This window comes from Myotis yumanensis, unplaced genomic scaffold (assembly GCF_028538775.1).
Source record: "Myotis yumanensis isolate MYYU_CA2020_CCGP unplaced genomic scaffold, mMyoYum1.0.hap1 SCAF_2, whole genome shotgun sequence".
In the NCBI taxonomy this organism is placed as follows: domain Eukaryota; kingdom Metazoa; phylum Chordata; class Mammalia; order Chiroptera; family Vespertilionidae; genus Myotis; species Myotis yumanensis.
Genome location: NW_027223753.1, coordinates 150,442,341 through 150,457,276, shown reverse-complemented (window position 1 = coordinate 150,457,276; position 14,936 = coordinate 150,442,341). Strand labels below are relative to the sequence as shown.

The 14,936-nt window shown below is 38.3% G+C and overlaps 1 protein-coding gene and 1 pseudogene across 1 annotated transcript in view; one reads left to right on the top strand and one right to left on the bottom strand.

Annotated features, from left to right (window-relative positions):
* The first annotated feature begins 1,346 nt into the window (after nt 1-1,346).
* SLC9C1 (solute carrier family 9 member C1) overlaps nt 1,347-14,936 on the top strand; it is a 92,906-nt gene continuing 79,316 nt past the window's right edge. Inside the window, exons 1-4 of the mRNA XM_070403773.1 lie at nt 1,347-1,491; nt 2,801-2,901; nt 8,949-9,077; nt 13,768-13,933. Of these exons, the coding sequence (XP_070259874.1) occupies nt 1,347-1,491; nt 2,801-2,901; nt 8,949-9,077; nt 13,768-13,933 (541 nt within the window). The remainder of the gene's footprint in view (nt 1,492-2,800; nt 2,902-8,948; nt 9,078-13,767; nt 13,934-14,936) is intronic.
* LOC139004431 (Y-box-binding protein 1 pseudogene) lies at nt 6,548-7,846 on the bottom strand (annotated as a pseudogene).

The following is a 14,936-nucleotide window of genomic DNA, read 5'->3' as shown; positions in this document are numbered from 1 at the left end:
ATAAGGAGCAACTCATCAGGCCTTTGCATGCAGGCCGTCTGACTAGAGTAGGCACTTTTATATTGGTGTTAACACGCTACAAAATTGGTTAATGCTCTTTACAAGGCTCTTTGAGGCAGCTGATAGGATACCAAGTGGGAAGGAGCATAAAGTATGATTATATAAGGATGAACCCAACTATGTAAATAAAACATATAAGAGCCACTAGATGCCATAACTGGATGGCTTTCTGTTTTTGAAATGTTTGTTTATATAATTATGTCAAAAGTTTTTATAATAAGCACATATTCATTTAATTTTCTCTTTGAAATATTGATTTTGATCAGAAAAGAGCATGTACTAGTAATATATACATATTACTAGTAATATATATATATATATATATATATATATATATAGTTGAAACTAAAAAAAGAGAAGTTTAGTAAAACTAATTGATTACTTTTCAAGGCAGCCAGATCAGATGCTAATAGTGGACAGTAGAAAATGTTAAGCCACTGTTAGGAGAGAAAGAATTGGAAGAATATCCCTCAGGAAGTTTGAGAGCACCGATGTAAAACTTTCCTTACCGCGGAAGCAGGTGGGATTGCAAACTGCGGCTACTATCTATTCCTTCAAACCAAGGCACAAAATAACCCTTGTTATTCCTCATCTAAGAAGTAACAATGAGACAGAACATGTAACAACCCCCCTGTTTTAAATCCTTTTGGTTTCAATATTTTTATTATGTTCTTGATTGCTGTATGGATATATAAAAGTTGGAGGAAACTTGACCCATTAGTGTTCCAAATGGTAAAAATAAGGCTATGATTGAGTATCATCATAATCTATTAATTTCTGTCTGAATAGAACAACAAAAGAGATCCTTCTCCCATCCTGCTACCCACTTTGGAATAGCTGCCATGAACATACTTCCAGAGGCTTAGGGAAGCTGAGGACAAACCCCTCAGTTGTCCATCCCCAGAGCTAAGTGATATGCACCAACTTGTGGTCCTGGCTGCAAGTTAGGTGAAAAAATCTTGTCAGAGTTGGAGAGATGCCCGGTGAATAATGCTGAGTGAGCATGGGGTGACACTGGCTAATCTCCACCACTTGGGTTTGTACCTTTTTTATCTCAGCTAAATTTAAAGCATGATGGGAATGGGAGGCATCCCTAATTTTGGCAGACCCTAAGATATCACTAGAATCAAGGAGAAATAAGGGTTGTTTTTAAATTATTATCATGAAAGAAAAGCATTAGAAAGCCACCAAGAAGGCAAGTCTTATTTTCCTTTGATCCTGTGTGAGTTTTGCAGAGCGTCGAAAGAGTTGGATACAGATGGTCTGTGAGAACCAACAGGATGAGCATGAATTTGAGTACTACTAATTACACTTTCCATAACAAAGGATTTAGTGGCAGTTGGGTGGAATTTGTCAAGAATAAGTTCAACACTTATCCTCAGGACCTCCCTGAAATCATTCTAATACTGGCTTTGATCTGCACAATTGGAGGTAGGTGCAACTCTCTTTATTTTAGTTTATTCTATGGATGGATTTGTAAATGCCACCATATAGAATTTTTTAAAAGTAGCAGCAGTAGGAAATCAGAATTTTGGTCCTAAATTCATACATTTGTTCCCTGATTTTCAACTAAATGAATCCAACAAAAACCTGCCCCTGAGAAGAAACCTGTAAAATCTAATCTTTATTCTTCATCTCTATTGTGTTAAAAAAAATATTCATACTTTCTTAGTTTACTAGGTTCTGAGTAGATTTAAGTGGTGGGGAGAATTGAAACAGATAAGTAGAAAATCAAGGGTTGGGGGATTTTTTAATCTGTGTTATCATAAACTACACGCAGGGGTCCTCAAACTATGGCCCGCGGGCCACATGCAAATACAAATATTGTATTTGTTCCCGTTTCATGTTTTTACTTCAAAATAAGATATGTGCAGTGTGCATAGGAATTTTTTCATAGTTTTTTTAAACTATAGTCTGGCCCTCCAATGGTCTGAGGGACAGTGAACTGGCCCCCTGTTTAAAAAGTTTGAGGACCCCTGATACAGTTTCATTCATATTTTAAAATTAGCTGTTCCACTGTTTTCTTTACTTGGACAAAGAATTTCAAAGTGATAGGTCTGAATTGTTCAGTTACTTTTTAACCACTGGGTATGGTGTCCCATTGGTTTTGTGCAAATTATAAATTATTCCTATCTCTTATGACAAGAAAAGAACACTGTAGATATCAAAAGGATGCACCTTTCTACATGCTTTGATGTAAGAATTGTATTTAAAAGAAGCAGAAGACATTAAACTGAAGAAAATACTGTAATATTGCTTATTGCACTTTATAATAATGATTAACAAAGTTAAATATTCATGCTTTCTATTATGTAGTAGCTAACTAGTAATAAGTAGGTAGTTTTTTCTCATCGGCATAATTATTACAGTTAGTTCCTCATTATTATTTAGTAATCAGTCAGATTTCACTCAAGTTTAGTTTTTATTAACCTTATTGCAGGATTGCCAAAGAAGCTACCTGATCTGTAGCGTGTGGACAAACTGCTATAGATATTTTAGTAGTAACCCAAGAACCAATGATTCTAAAGAAATGATATACTTCATCGAACAGGTCAAGCGGGAATGGATTAGTAACTACACTGATTCTTGTGCTTAAGTGTGAAGGAGGGTTTCAAATACAGGAATATAGGAAGGGAGTAGTGGATTAGTATTTCATTGTCCTCAGTGTTAAGAAATCATACTAAATTAAAGTTTTTAAAATGTAATATTTTACTGCTTTTTAATGATTACTTTTTTGCAGCAATTTTGAACCTACACTTGAAAGATTTTATAATTCCTCTCCCTGTGATACTATTTTTAATTGGATGCAGTTTTGAAATACTCAGTTTTGCATCTGACCAGGTGTGTATAGTAAATATGAGTATTTTTTACTATAGCTAAGATTCATATAAACACAAAGATGGCTTAAGAGGATTGTTAAAATACTTGTCTCTTCACTGTTCTGCCATCAGATAGATGCTTAGGATGTGGATAACATCAGATGTGTAGGACAAGAAACCAGGTGTGTAAAAGCTAAGCTTAGACAAGAATTGGTTAACGAGATAGAAGCCTAGAGTGACTTAGAGCTGCTATTACAGAAGTCTCATAGCAAGAGAATTCTGACAAAAAAACAAACCAATGTATTGCCTCCATTAGGAATGTTTCAATCGCATTTCCATTAGAATAGAGGCTAGTCTCTAAGTGTGCCTGGCTTGGAATGTATCAAGAAATATACACAGAACCTTCTGTCTGACATTGGAAGAAAGGAGCAAGGCAAACCATAGATATAGTCCAGACAACTCTAGTATTACCACATAGTTGGGAAGAGCTGGAGTCAGAGGAGAGAGAATATACTTACTATAAAGGATATAGAATGTTGCCCTAGCCAGTTTGGCTCAGTGAATAGAGCATCGGCCTGCGGACTGAAGGGTCCCAGGTTCGATTCTGGCCAAGGGCACATGCCTGGGTTGCGGGCTCGATCCCCAGTGTGGGGAGTGCAGGAGGCAGCCGATCAATGATTCTCTCTCATCATTGATGCTTCTATGTCTCGCTCCCTCTTCCTTCCTCTCTGAAATCAACAAAGAAATATATATATTTTTTTAAAAAAAGGATATAGAATGCATTATTAACACAGTAGTCATCTAACCCAATGGTTAGTGGCAATCTTTTTCTGTAAAAATAAATATAGTAAATATTTTATTTTTTTGAGCTTTTTTATTTATTTTATTTTTTATTGTTTAAAGTATTACAAATAGTAGTACATACGTCTCCTTTTTTCCCCATTGACCTCCCCATTGCCTCCCCCAACCCCCAGCACATACCCTCACCCCCCTAGTGTCTGTGTCCATTGGTTATGCATATATGCAAGCATACAAGTCTTTCAATTGATCTCTTACGCCCCACCCCCAACTCTCCCCTGCCTTTCGTCTGTAGTTTGAAAGTCTGTTCGATGCTTCTTTGTATCTGTTTTTGCTTATTAGTTAATGATGTTCATATATTCCACAAATGAGTGAGATCATGTGATATTTATCTTTCTCTGACTGGCTTATTTCGCTTAGCATAATGCTCTTCAGTTCCATCCATGCTATGTAAAATGGTAATAATTCCTTCTTTCTTACAGCAACAATGTACCAGTTTTCTAATCCACTCATCTGCTGATGGGCATTTAGGCTGTTTCCAAATCTTAGCCATGGTAAATTGTGCTGCTATGAACATAGGGGTGCATATATCCTTTCTGATTGGTGTTTCTGGTTTCTTCGGATATATTCCTAGAAGTGGGATCACTGGGTCAAATGGAAGTTCCATTTTTAGTTTTTTGAGGAAACGCCATACTGTTTTCCACAGTGGCTGCACCAGTCTGCATTTCCACCAGCAGTGCAGGAGGGTTCCTTTTTCTCTGCATCCTCTCCAGCACTTGTCATTTGTTGATTTGTTGATGATAGCCATTCTGGCAGGTGTGAGATGGTATCTCATTGTTGTATTGATTTGCATCTCTCGGATTATTAGTGACTTTGAGTATGTTTTCATATGTCTCCTGGCCTTCTGTATGTCCTCTTTGGAAAAAGTGTCTATTTAGGTCCTTTGCCCATTTTTTTATTGGGCTGTTTATCTTTTGTTAAGTTGTATGAGTTTCCTATCAATTTTGGAGATTAAATGCTTGTCAGAGATAACATTGCCAAATATGTTCTCCCATGCAGTAGGCTTTCTTGTTGTTTTGTTGATGGTTTCTTTTGCTGTGCAGAAGCTTTTTGTTTTGATGTAGGCCCATTTGTTTTTTTCTCAGTTTCCATTGCCTTAGGAGTTGTGTTGGTAAATACATTGCTATGACAAATGTCTGCTATTTTGCTGACTATGGCTTCTTCTAAGATTATTATGGTTTCCCATCTTATGTTTGAGTCCTTTGTCCATTTTGAGTTTATTTTTGTGTATGGTGCAAGTTGGTGGTCTAGTTTCATTTTTTTTTTTGCATGTATCTGTCCAATTTTCCCAACACCATTATTGAAGATACTATCTTGACTTCATTGTATGCTCTTGCCTCCTTTGTCAAATATTAATTGAGCATAATGGCTTGGGTCGATTTCTGGGTTCTCTGTTCAGTTACATTGGTCTCTGTGTCTGTTCTTGTGCCAGTACCAGGCAGTTTTGAGAACAGTGGCTTTGCAGTATAGCTTGATATCTGGTATTGTGATCCCTCCAACTTTGTTCTTCTTTCTCAAGATCACTGCAGCTATTCGGGATCTTTTTTTATTCCAGATTAATTTTTGGAGAGTTTGTTCTAGGTCTTTGAAGTATGCCATTGGTATTTTAATGGAGATTGCACTGAATTTATAAATTCGCTTTGGTTAGTATGAATATTTTAATTCTATCAATCCATGAACACGGTATATTCTTCCATTTGTTTGTCTTCCTCTATCTCTTTTTTCAGCGTCCTATAGTTTTCTGAGTACAGGTCCTTTACCTCCTTGGTAAAATTTATTCCTAGGTATCTTAAATGGTATTGTGTTTTTAGTTCCTCTTTCTGTGAGTTCATTGTTGATGTATAAAAAAGCCATAGTCTTCTGGGTGTTAACTTTGTATCCTGCTACATTGCCAAATTTATTTATTAAGTCTATTAGTTTTTTGATGGAGTCTTTAGGGTTTTCTATGTACAATATCATGTCATCTGCAAATAATGACAATTTAATTTCTTCTATAGTAAATATTTTAGATTATGCAGGCCATATAATCTCTGTCACAACTCCTCAAACCTGTCATTGTAGTTCAAAGGCAGCTATACTCCCAGTAGATAATGTGCAAGTAAATTGGCATGACTGTGTTCCAATAAGATTTTATTTACAAAACAGGCATTGAGAAATTTTGACTTAGGGACAATATTTTGCCAACACCTACTTCAGTCAGTCAGAATATGAATGAGAATGTGTGTGAAAATGATTGACTTTCCCAAACAAATTTAACCAGCGATGTAAAAAAAAAAAAATTATGAAAAACATATATTCATGGAAGAACAAAAGCAGATCACTACTTTATTTGTCATGAATAGGTTTTATAACCATGTAATTTTGATACAAAAGCAATTTTAAGTGCAATTATTTATGACCTTTATGGAAGTTTGTTGACTTTTTGAAAAGATCAAGTTGTAAACCTTTATTACAAATTAAAAATGAGGTTCTTAAAACTCAACCTGACCAGATATGAGACAATTTAAAAACATTTAAAGAGAAAAAACAGGATTAAAAACAACAACAAAAATCACATGTTGTCATCATCAAAAAGAGACATCTTTAGGAAAAAAATAATAAAAACCCCATGCTGCATAGATAATGCAGATAGTTCTAGTTATCTGTTCAATGGCAAAAGGCAAGCACTTAAGGTCTTCAGCTCCAATCTTTTGTTCATTTCTTACTGCTGGAATTTCATATTCATTTCTTCTTGTTGGATGACTAAACTTTATAATATTTCACTCAAATATTCTGGAAAAAATAGTCTGGAAGAGATGATAAGCCTGCATTTACTCAGCCTGGTCCTGCTCAGCCTCCAGAGGGGACGAATTCTCAGCTGGTGGATCAGCTGCTTTTATCTCTTTGCCATCTTGTGGTTTAGAGTTTTCTGGGCCTCTGCATCAGTAATTGAAGTTGTGTCAGTTCCGACATTGAGGCATTCAGGTGGCTGTTGACCTTGGGTCTCATCTCCTTGATTTTCCTTATCTTCTTCATTGCCATCCTCTCTCGGCTGTCTTTGGTGAGGAGGGTCCCTGTGGAATCATGGTCTATAGCCCCAATACATATTCTGTCTCACTGGTCTATCTTGTTCCCCTACACCCTGGTTGTCAGCACCCTCCATCACTTCTCCCTGGACAGGAGGGTTGGAATACTGTAGTCAACACCCATAGAGTCTCCTCAGGGAATAAGCTGGGAACCCTGGCCAGTGGGAGGGCGGGCACTGTTGGGCCTGGCCTTCAGGATCACTCTCTCATCCCTCATTCTTTTTTTAAAAATATATTTTTATTGATTTCAGAGAAGAAAGGAGAGAGAGAAACATCAATGATGGGAGAGAATCATTGATCAGCTGACTCCTACATGCCCCACACTGGGGATGGAGCCGGAAACCCAGGCATATGCCCGACCGGGAATTGAACCGTGACCTCCTGGTTCATAGGTTGATGCTCAACCACTGAGCCTTGCCAGCTTGTCTCATCCCTCATTCTTTTCCCCACTCTCACTTTTCTGGTAATTCTGCTGGTAATTACCATGTGGGTAGCGTCTGTAATGGTTCCAGTCTGCTGCATATTTACGGCCTTGCACTGGAACTCCTCCACCAGGGCCTGTAGCATTTGCCGCCCCGTATCCTTTTCTCCTTCAACAACATCATACTCCACAGTCTTTCCATCTCCTATACTGCAAAGGTACTTCCTGGGGTTATTCTTCTTTATGGCAGTCTGATGTACAAATACGTCTTCCTTGAGGTCATTCCTTTAGATGAAACCATATCCATTTTTTACATTAAACCATTTCACTGTTCCCAAATCTTCCCTGTGAAGACCTTCTTGTCCCCACCCTCGGGCACCACTGTTGTGAGGCCGTGCAGGTCAGGGCTCCCTGCCCCACTGCCCTGTGGTGTCAGACTTGGTGTCAGCAGTGCTGAGGGGGTGGGGGCAGTGGGGAGCTGCTGGGTCCCGACTCCTCTGCTCTTGGTTGCTGTGATGGTGACCTGGGCCAGCTGTATAGCTGGGCAGCTGCTGCTCTTCTACTGATGTGATGGAAACTAAGCTAGCAGGGCTGGACAGGGCTCTCTGGAGTCCATTCTCCATCCCCACTACTGATCAAACTCAATCTTAAGTACTTCTATAAACTTTACTATTTGACAATAATTCTTTACTCTTCATGCAAGCTAATACGTTAGCCTACCACAGTTTCATGATCCTGGTAAAAAACCATACGACTCCTGGACCAGCTAAAAAGAACTCTATCACTCAGGGCAATTGCAGAAGCCAGAATGTCAGCGTTTTCTTGTGCCTGTTCCATGAGTCCCAGCTCTCAGAGAGAGAACTAAGAGGGCCAGACAAAACCTGCACACACAATGGGTTGAATTACAGGAGAAGAAACTGAGCTTAGAGAACTTGGATAGTTTCTGATGCACAGTTAGCTCACCTGTCCTAAAGAGTTATTATCTTTAGTGCACTGAACAATATAGTAAATGTGGCCCTTGCTCTATCTTCCAAACTTTTTATTCACTCAAACATTCTGGAAAAGATAGTCTGGATGAAAAGCATTGGATGTCCAACCAATGCCTCCACTCATAAGACCCAAGAAGCACAAGAAACAACGAGAATCAGCTCCCACATGCATAGATCTCACCCAACTCAGTAGGTGCTCAGTATTTCCTTATGGAATGGATGGCGAATGGATGCTCAGAATAAAATTCATAAATATCAACTAAATATTTTGTGATAAACAACACAAATTAGTTATTTCATGAGCTCCATTAACTTTCCACACATTGCTATTCTTCCACACACAACTTTCTGTTTAAGCCATGGCTAGCTATTTGTAGTTTCTAGAATTTGATATGATTGCTTACTCCTTTGTGGGTTTTATGTATGATAATCCATCTGTCTGAAATGTCTTCCTCCCTCTTGTATGCCTGAAAATCTCCTAGATACTTCTAGGGACCATGTAATGTACTTCCTAGTTAAAAAAACAAAATGTGCATTGATATGTGCAGTAACTTTCCACTGTAATTGACATTAATCTGATGGAAAATTATAAAAATCTGACAGAGTTAAGACATTAGCACTTATTACATTATGATGTATGTTTTCCTCTTTTGTTGGAGATAAGATTATCTAACATGTAGTCTATGCTAATAGAAGGATAGATAAATAAGAAAATGACATATTTTTATATTATTAGGTCCTAAGATATGCTCATGCCATACAATGGATGGATTCACAATTATTTTATTATTTATTTACACCAGTAATTATCTTTAATGTTGCATTTGACATGGATGTTTACATGTTCCAGAAGTTATTTTGGCAGGTAAAAAGTATTCTTTTCCAATAATATCATTCACTAATGAACCACCACATTTTATCTATGTTTAGATTTTTAAAAGTTTTCCTCAAAATTAGGAAACAAAGAAGAAAGGGGGAAAGTGCAAGGTGTAAAAGAAGTAAAATAAACTTTATATTTTAGTGAATATGCTATATCTTGACAAATGGCTAGTCTACTGAAGACTCGGGAAAAAAATTATGGAAGAAAAAACAATCCTGAAAATATGAGTGATAGAACTTAACACCAGTTATGATTTTAACTCTGTCATGCTATAAGAGAGCTATTGTGAAATCTATTAGGTCTAGTGAAAGAAATTTATTAATAAAAGTGATGTTTTAAATACTCTCCTTCTAAAACTTCCCACACCCACATGGAGAAGAAAAAGACAAAGAAGAATATTTACAGAAACAACTATAACTCTAATTTATAAACTGTTGTGATTTTTTTCTAATTATGTGAGATTTTGACCTCATCAAGAAAAGACTTTGAGGTAAAACACTACAGATCTTAAAGCAGAGGTGCATTTCTTTCAAATTAACAAAAACAATTTTGGCCCTAACCGGTTTGGCTCAGTGGATAGAGCGTCGGCCTGCGGACTAAAAGGTCCCAGGTTTGATTCCGGTCAAGGGCATGTACCTTGGTTGCGGGCACATCCCCAGTAGGAGGTGTGCAGGAGGCAGCTGATCGATGTTTCTCTCTCATCGATGTTTCTAACTCTCTATCCCTATCCCTTCCTCTCTGTAAGAAATAAAATTAAAAAGAAACAATTTTGTAAATATAAGGCCATTACCTAAACTATATTAGAAACAAAACTATTAAAACAATGTATACTTGAAAGCGTCTAGAAAATGGAGGTTATACAAATGACCCAAAAAAATGAAATTAAAAAGAATATCTTCTGATATAATAAAAGGCTAATATGCAAATCAACCAAACGGCAGAATGATAGGTGATATGACGTGTACTGACCACCAGGGGGTAGACACTCAATGCAGGAGCTGCTCCCTGGTGGTCAGTGTGCTCCCACAGGGGGAGCACCACTCAGCCAGAAGCCAGCCTCATGGAGGGTGAGCACAGTGGCGGTGATGGGAACCTCTCCCGTCTCCGTGGCAGCACTAAGGATGTCTGACTGGTGGCCATCAGTCAAACTTCCCCTGAGGGCTCCCAGACTGCAAGAAAGCTCAGGCTTGGTTGAGGGACCCCCCCCCCCCCCCCCCCCCCGCCGAGTGCACAAATTTCATGCACTGGGCCTCTAATATATATATATATATATATATATATATATATATATCCAGCAACTGAACAGTGGAATTACCAGAATGACCGGTCAACCAGTCGCTGTGATGTGTACTGACCACCAGGGGGAAGACGCTCCCTGGTGGTCAGTGTGTTCCCACAGTGGGAGTACTGCTTGGCTGACTAGGATGAGCGGTTCTCCCACAGTGGGAGCAGCTGCTCAGAAGGCAGGTCCACAGCCGCTTGGCTGACCAGATGAGAGGCACTCCCACAACAGGCAATCCCCACAGGCCATTCCCCCAACCAGTGCATGAATCCATGCACTGGCCTCTAGTAGAGATATAAAAGTAGTTTGGTCTGGTGATTTCTGCCTATCTGTCTCCTGAGTCTGTTCAACTCTGGAGGTCAGCTGAGGCAGGAGGATTAGCTAGATCGTTGAAGAGCCCTGCTCATGTGTCTGTTGGTTGGTACTAGTAGTGTTGGATTTAGGCAATAGGAGTCACTGCCACACATTATCTCATCATCTAGGACAGTGATGGTGAACCTATGACATGTGTGTCAGAGGTGACACGAGAACTCATTTTTTTGGTTGATTTTTTTGTTGTTAAATGGCATTTAAATATATAAAATAAATATCAAAAATGTAAGTCTTTGTTTTACTGTGGTTGAAAATATCAAAAAATTTCTATATGTGACATGGCACCAGAGTTAAGTTAGGGTTTTTCAAAATGCTGACATGCTGAGCTCAAAAAGGTTCGCCATCACTGATCTAGGAGGTTATTTCAGGACCAGAGGCCCGGGGCACAAAATTCATGCACAGGTGGTGGGGTATCCACAGCTGAGCCTGTACCCTCTCCCAATCCAGGGCCCCTTGGAGGATGTCCAATCGGGCCTAAACTGGCAATCAGACATCCCTCTCGCAATCTGGGACCACTGGCCCCTAACCACTTGCCTGCCTGCCTGATTGCCCCTAACCCCTCTACCTGCCTGCCTGATTGCCACTAACCACTCACCTGCCTGCCTTATCACCTCTAACTACTTGCCTGCCTGCCTGATCACCCCTAACCATTCTGCCTGCCTGCCTGCCTGCCTGATTACCCCTAACTGCTCGCCTGCCTGCCTGATCACCCCTAACTGCCTCTGCCTCAGCTCCCACCTCCACCTCCACGGCTTCATTTGGAAGGATGTCCAGAATGACGTCCAGAAGGCTGTTTGGCTGTCCAGTCTAATTGGCATATTACATTTTTATTATTATAGATTCTTCACAGTGGGTGCAGAGTCTCAGATATCAATCAACAGGAGAGGGAAAGCTGGAATTTGCTAGTGCTTTTCAAGTTTCTCCTTGCATCATGTGTGCTCTTACTCCTTTTAGCCAAAATGAATCACACGACTGACTCAAAGTCAGAGTGAGAGATAACCACGCAAGGGTGTGGCTTCAGGAAGCAGAAGTGCTGCTGCCATTTTAGCAAACAACATGCCATGTGATTTATTGAGGTATCAACAACAGCTATGTGGAAGGACAAGGATTTGGGCCTCAGTCCTCTTGTCTCAGAGCCTACTTTAATGTATTCCTCCAAACAGGAGTTAGTAATATAACAATTCTGGCCACTAAAACCTAGGAAATGAGAACTTACCCACCCTAGAAGTAACTGTTCTACAGAGCCTTTATTTTCTCTCACTATCCTGATGCTATCATCAAGCTTTATCCAGAGAAGACTCCTCTCAGTACTGCCACATAAACAGTCTATTATGGTTCTGCCACTTCTAAAATTGGGTTAAAGATGTATGATCAACTGACTTAACCCAAATCACTCAGCACTAGCACCCGCACCAGGCCTCCTGTGCTATAGTTCGATGCTCACTTCCCAATTGACTCTGTATGAGTGTCTCTGTACAAGTGAGAGAGCTAAGTAATCAGAAGGCAGTAAGAGCATTTCACGACATTATTATGAAATCATTATAATTGCTCTTTTATTTTATTATTTTTAAGTGAGATAATTGACATGTATGTAACATTATATTAGTTTCAGGTATATAATATAATGATTTCATATCAAAATAAGTCTAATTAGCATATAAATATGCGATGTGGCAGTATTAACTATAGCCACCATACTGTATATTGCATCCCCATGATTTATTTATTTTATAATTGGAAGTTTGTACTTTTTGAACACTTCACCCATTTCATCAACGCCCCCTCCCTCAGCCTCTGACAACCATCCATCTGTTCTCTATATCCATGAGTTGTTGTTTTTTTCTTTTAGAGTCCACATATGAGTGAGTTCATATGGTATTTGTGTTTCTTTTCTTTTTTTTTTTTTAATTAATTAATTAATTTATTTATTTTTTAAATGTATTTTATTGATTTTTTACAGAGAGGAAGGGAGAGAGATAGAGAGTTAGAAACATCAATGAGAAAGAAACATCGATCAGCTGCCTCCTGCACATCTCCCACTGGGGATGTGCCTGCAACCCAGGTATATGCCCTTGACCGGAATCGAACCTGGGACCCTTGAGTCCGCAGGCCGACGCTCTATCCACTGAGCCAAACCGGTTTTGGCAAGGTATTTGTGTTTCTTTGTCTGACTTATTTTACTTAGCATAATGTCCTAAAGGTCTATCCATATTGTCACAAATGGCAAGATTTCCTTCTTTTTGTTAAGGCTAAATAATACTTCATTGTGATATATATATATATATATCATATTTTCTTTAGGCATTCACATTCATCCATTGATGGACATTTAAAGCTGCTTCCATGTCTTGGGTATTGTAAATAATACTTCAATGGACATGGAGTGCAGTTCTAAATTCTTATACATAATTTCAGGACAATCACATTTTCCCAAGTCCATTTGGGAGTAAAGTTGATAAGTAGACATCACAGGTAGAATATAGGAAAGTAAAAGATGATGGTGGGAAGTCAGAAGGTAGGTAGGTTTTTCAGCCCTAAAATAACAGAATTTTTCTTTCCAAATTGTCTATAGTCTATAGACCTCTGCTATTTCTCTACATTTTTTCTGTTATCATATTTTCTCTCTCTTTTTCTTTTTTGACACCTTGTTTTAACTTGTTTTCATTTTTTATGTTATAGACTATGTTTCAGTTTTTATGCATAGTCAAATGTGTATGCATGTATATGTATGCATGTATTTAGGGTATGTTTGTATATACCTCACACATACATAGCTATATTTAATAGCTTTATCAAGAAAATTAAGTTTCTTTTTAAATTACAATACAGTATTTCCTAGGTCCTAAGAATCTCATTGCAATATATGCCTTTTATTTCCAGAGTCGTAAGCACATAGTTGTTAAATAAGATAACTTAAATTTTCTGTTGATGAGTTGCGTGTGATTGTACATCTTTAATAATCCTGTTGGTCTGCTTTTTAAAAGTCAATCTAATTTTTCTATATGTAAAATTTATTTACAGATCATTTTAATTACAATTCCTGGATGTTTTATCAATTATACCTTAATTCTTTGGTATCTGACATCTATGAATAAATTACGTTTGAAAACCACCCCATGGTTGTTATTTGCATGTATCCTTATGAGTTCAGATCCCATGCTGACTGCAGCTGCTGTAAGAGACCTTGGTAGGTATATTTTTCTCCTTTCCTATATTTAAAATATCATATTCTATATTTAAGTTGTCTATTTTTAAGATCTGTTCACTGCTTTTCATGATGTGAAGTGTGTCCTGGGGCCTTGGGACTGAGCGTAGAAATTTGGGTGATGATGCTTAAAACAGAATGAAATGCAAGTGACGACCGATCGATCGATGTGGTGACGTTGCGCTCTCCCGGGCTGGGCCTAAGCCGTAAAATGCAAGTGATGGGCTTACTTATTACATATGGTTTAAAGTCTTATATTCAATTATGGAATAGATCAGGGGATTATTTGGAACCCTTGACTTTGTACTCGCTTCTACCTTGTACCAACAGAACAGTTCTGGGGGCTTTCCAATATTGCATATATATTTTGGTGACATTTGTATTGCCCAACACCTTTTTTCCTTTGAAAACACTGTCATTAAGATAATGCCGATTACAAAAAAAAAAAAAAAATGCCTTTTGCGTCAATGTCATCATTTGAACCAAAAGCCTGAGAAGTACAAAACAACAAAATCACTAATCATACAGTATTTTAGTGTGTACTATTTTGGAGAACACATATATATTTAAAAGTAAAATACCAAATCAATGTAACCCATTGAAAATCTGAGAGCCTTATTCAAGAAAAACAAAAACCTAATTTGTTTTTCCCCCACCATTTTTTAATAATGAGAATTAGAGCATTTGTTTTAAAAAAGAATTTTTATGTGGCACACACATGCATGTGTGCATGCAGACACATATGTTGTACATGTGCGCACACGCGCACACGCGCACGCACACACACACACACGCTTATTCTTTTATGTTATGGCCAGTTAAAGGGGAAAGAGCTATCTGAGGCAGGGAGAAATAGAGTAGGGGAGACACATCAAGTGTATCTATATGAATAAAAGGAAGCCAAGTCTTCAAAACAAGGAGATTAATAGTGTGAGGTAGACTCAAGAAGGAAGTGCCAGCATTATAAACTATCCTTGCCTCTATG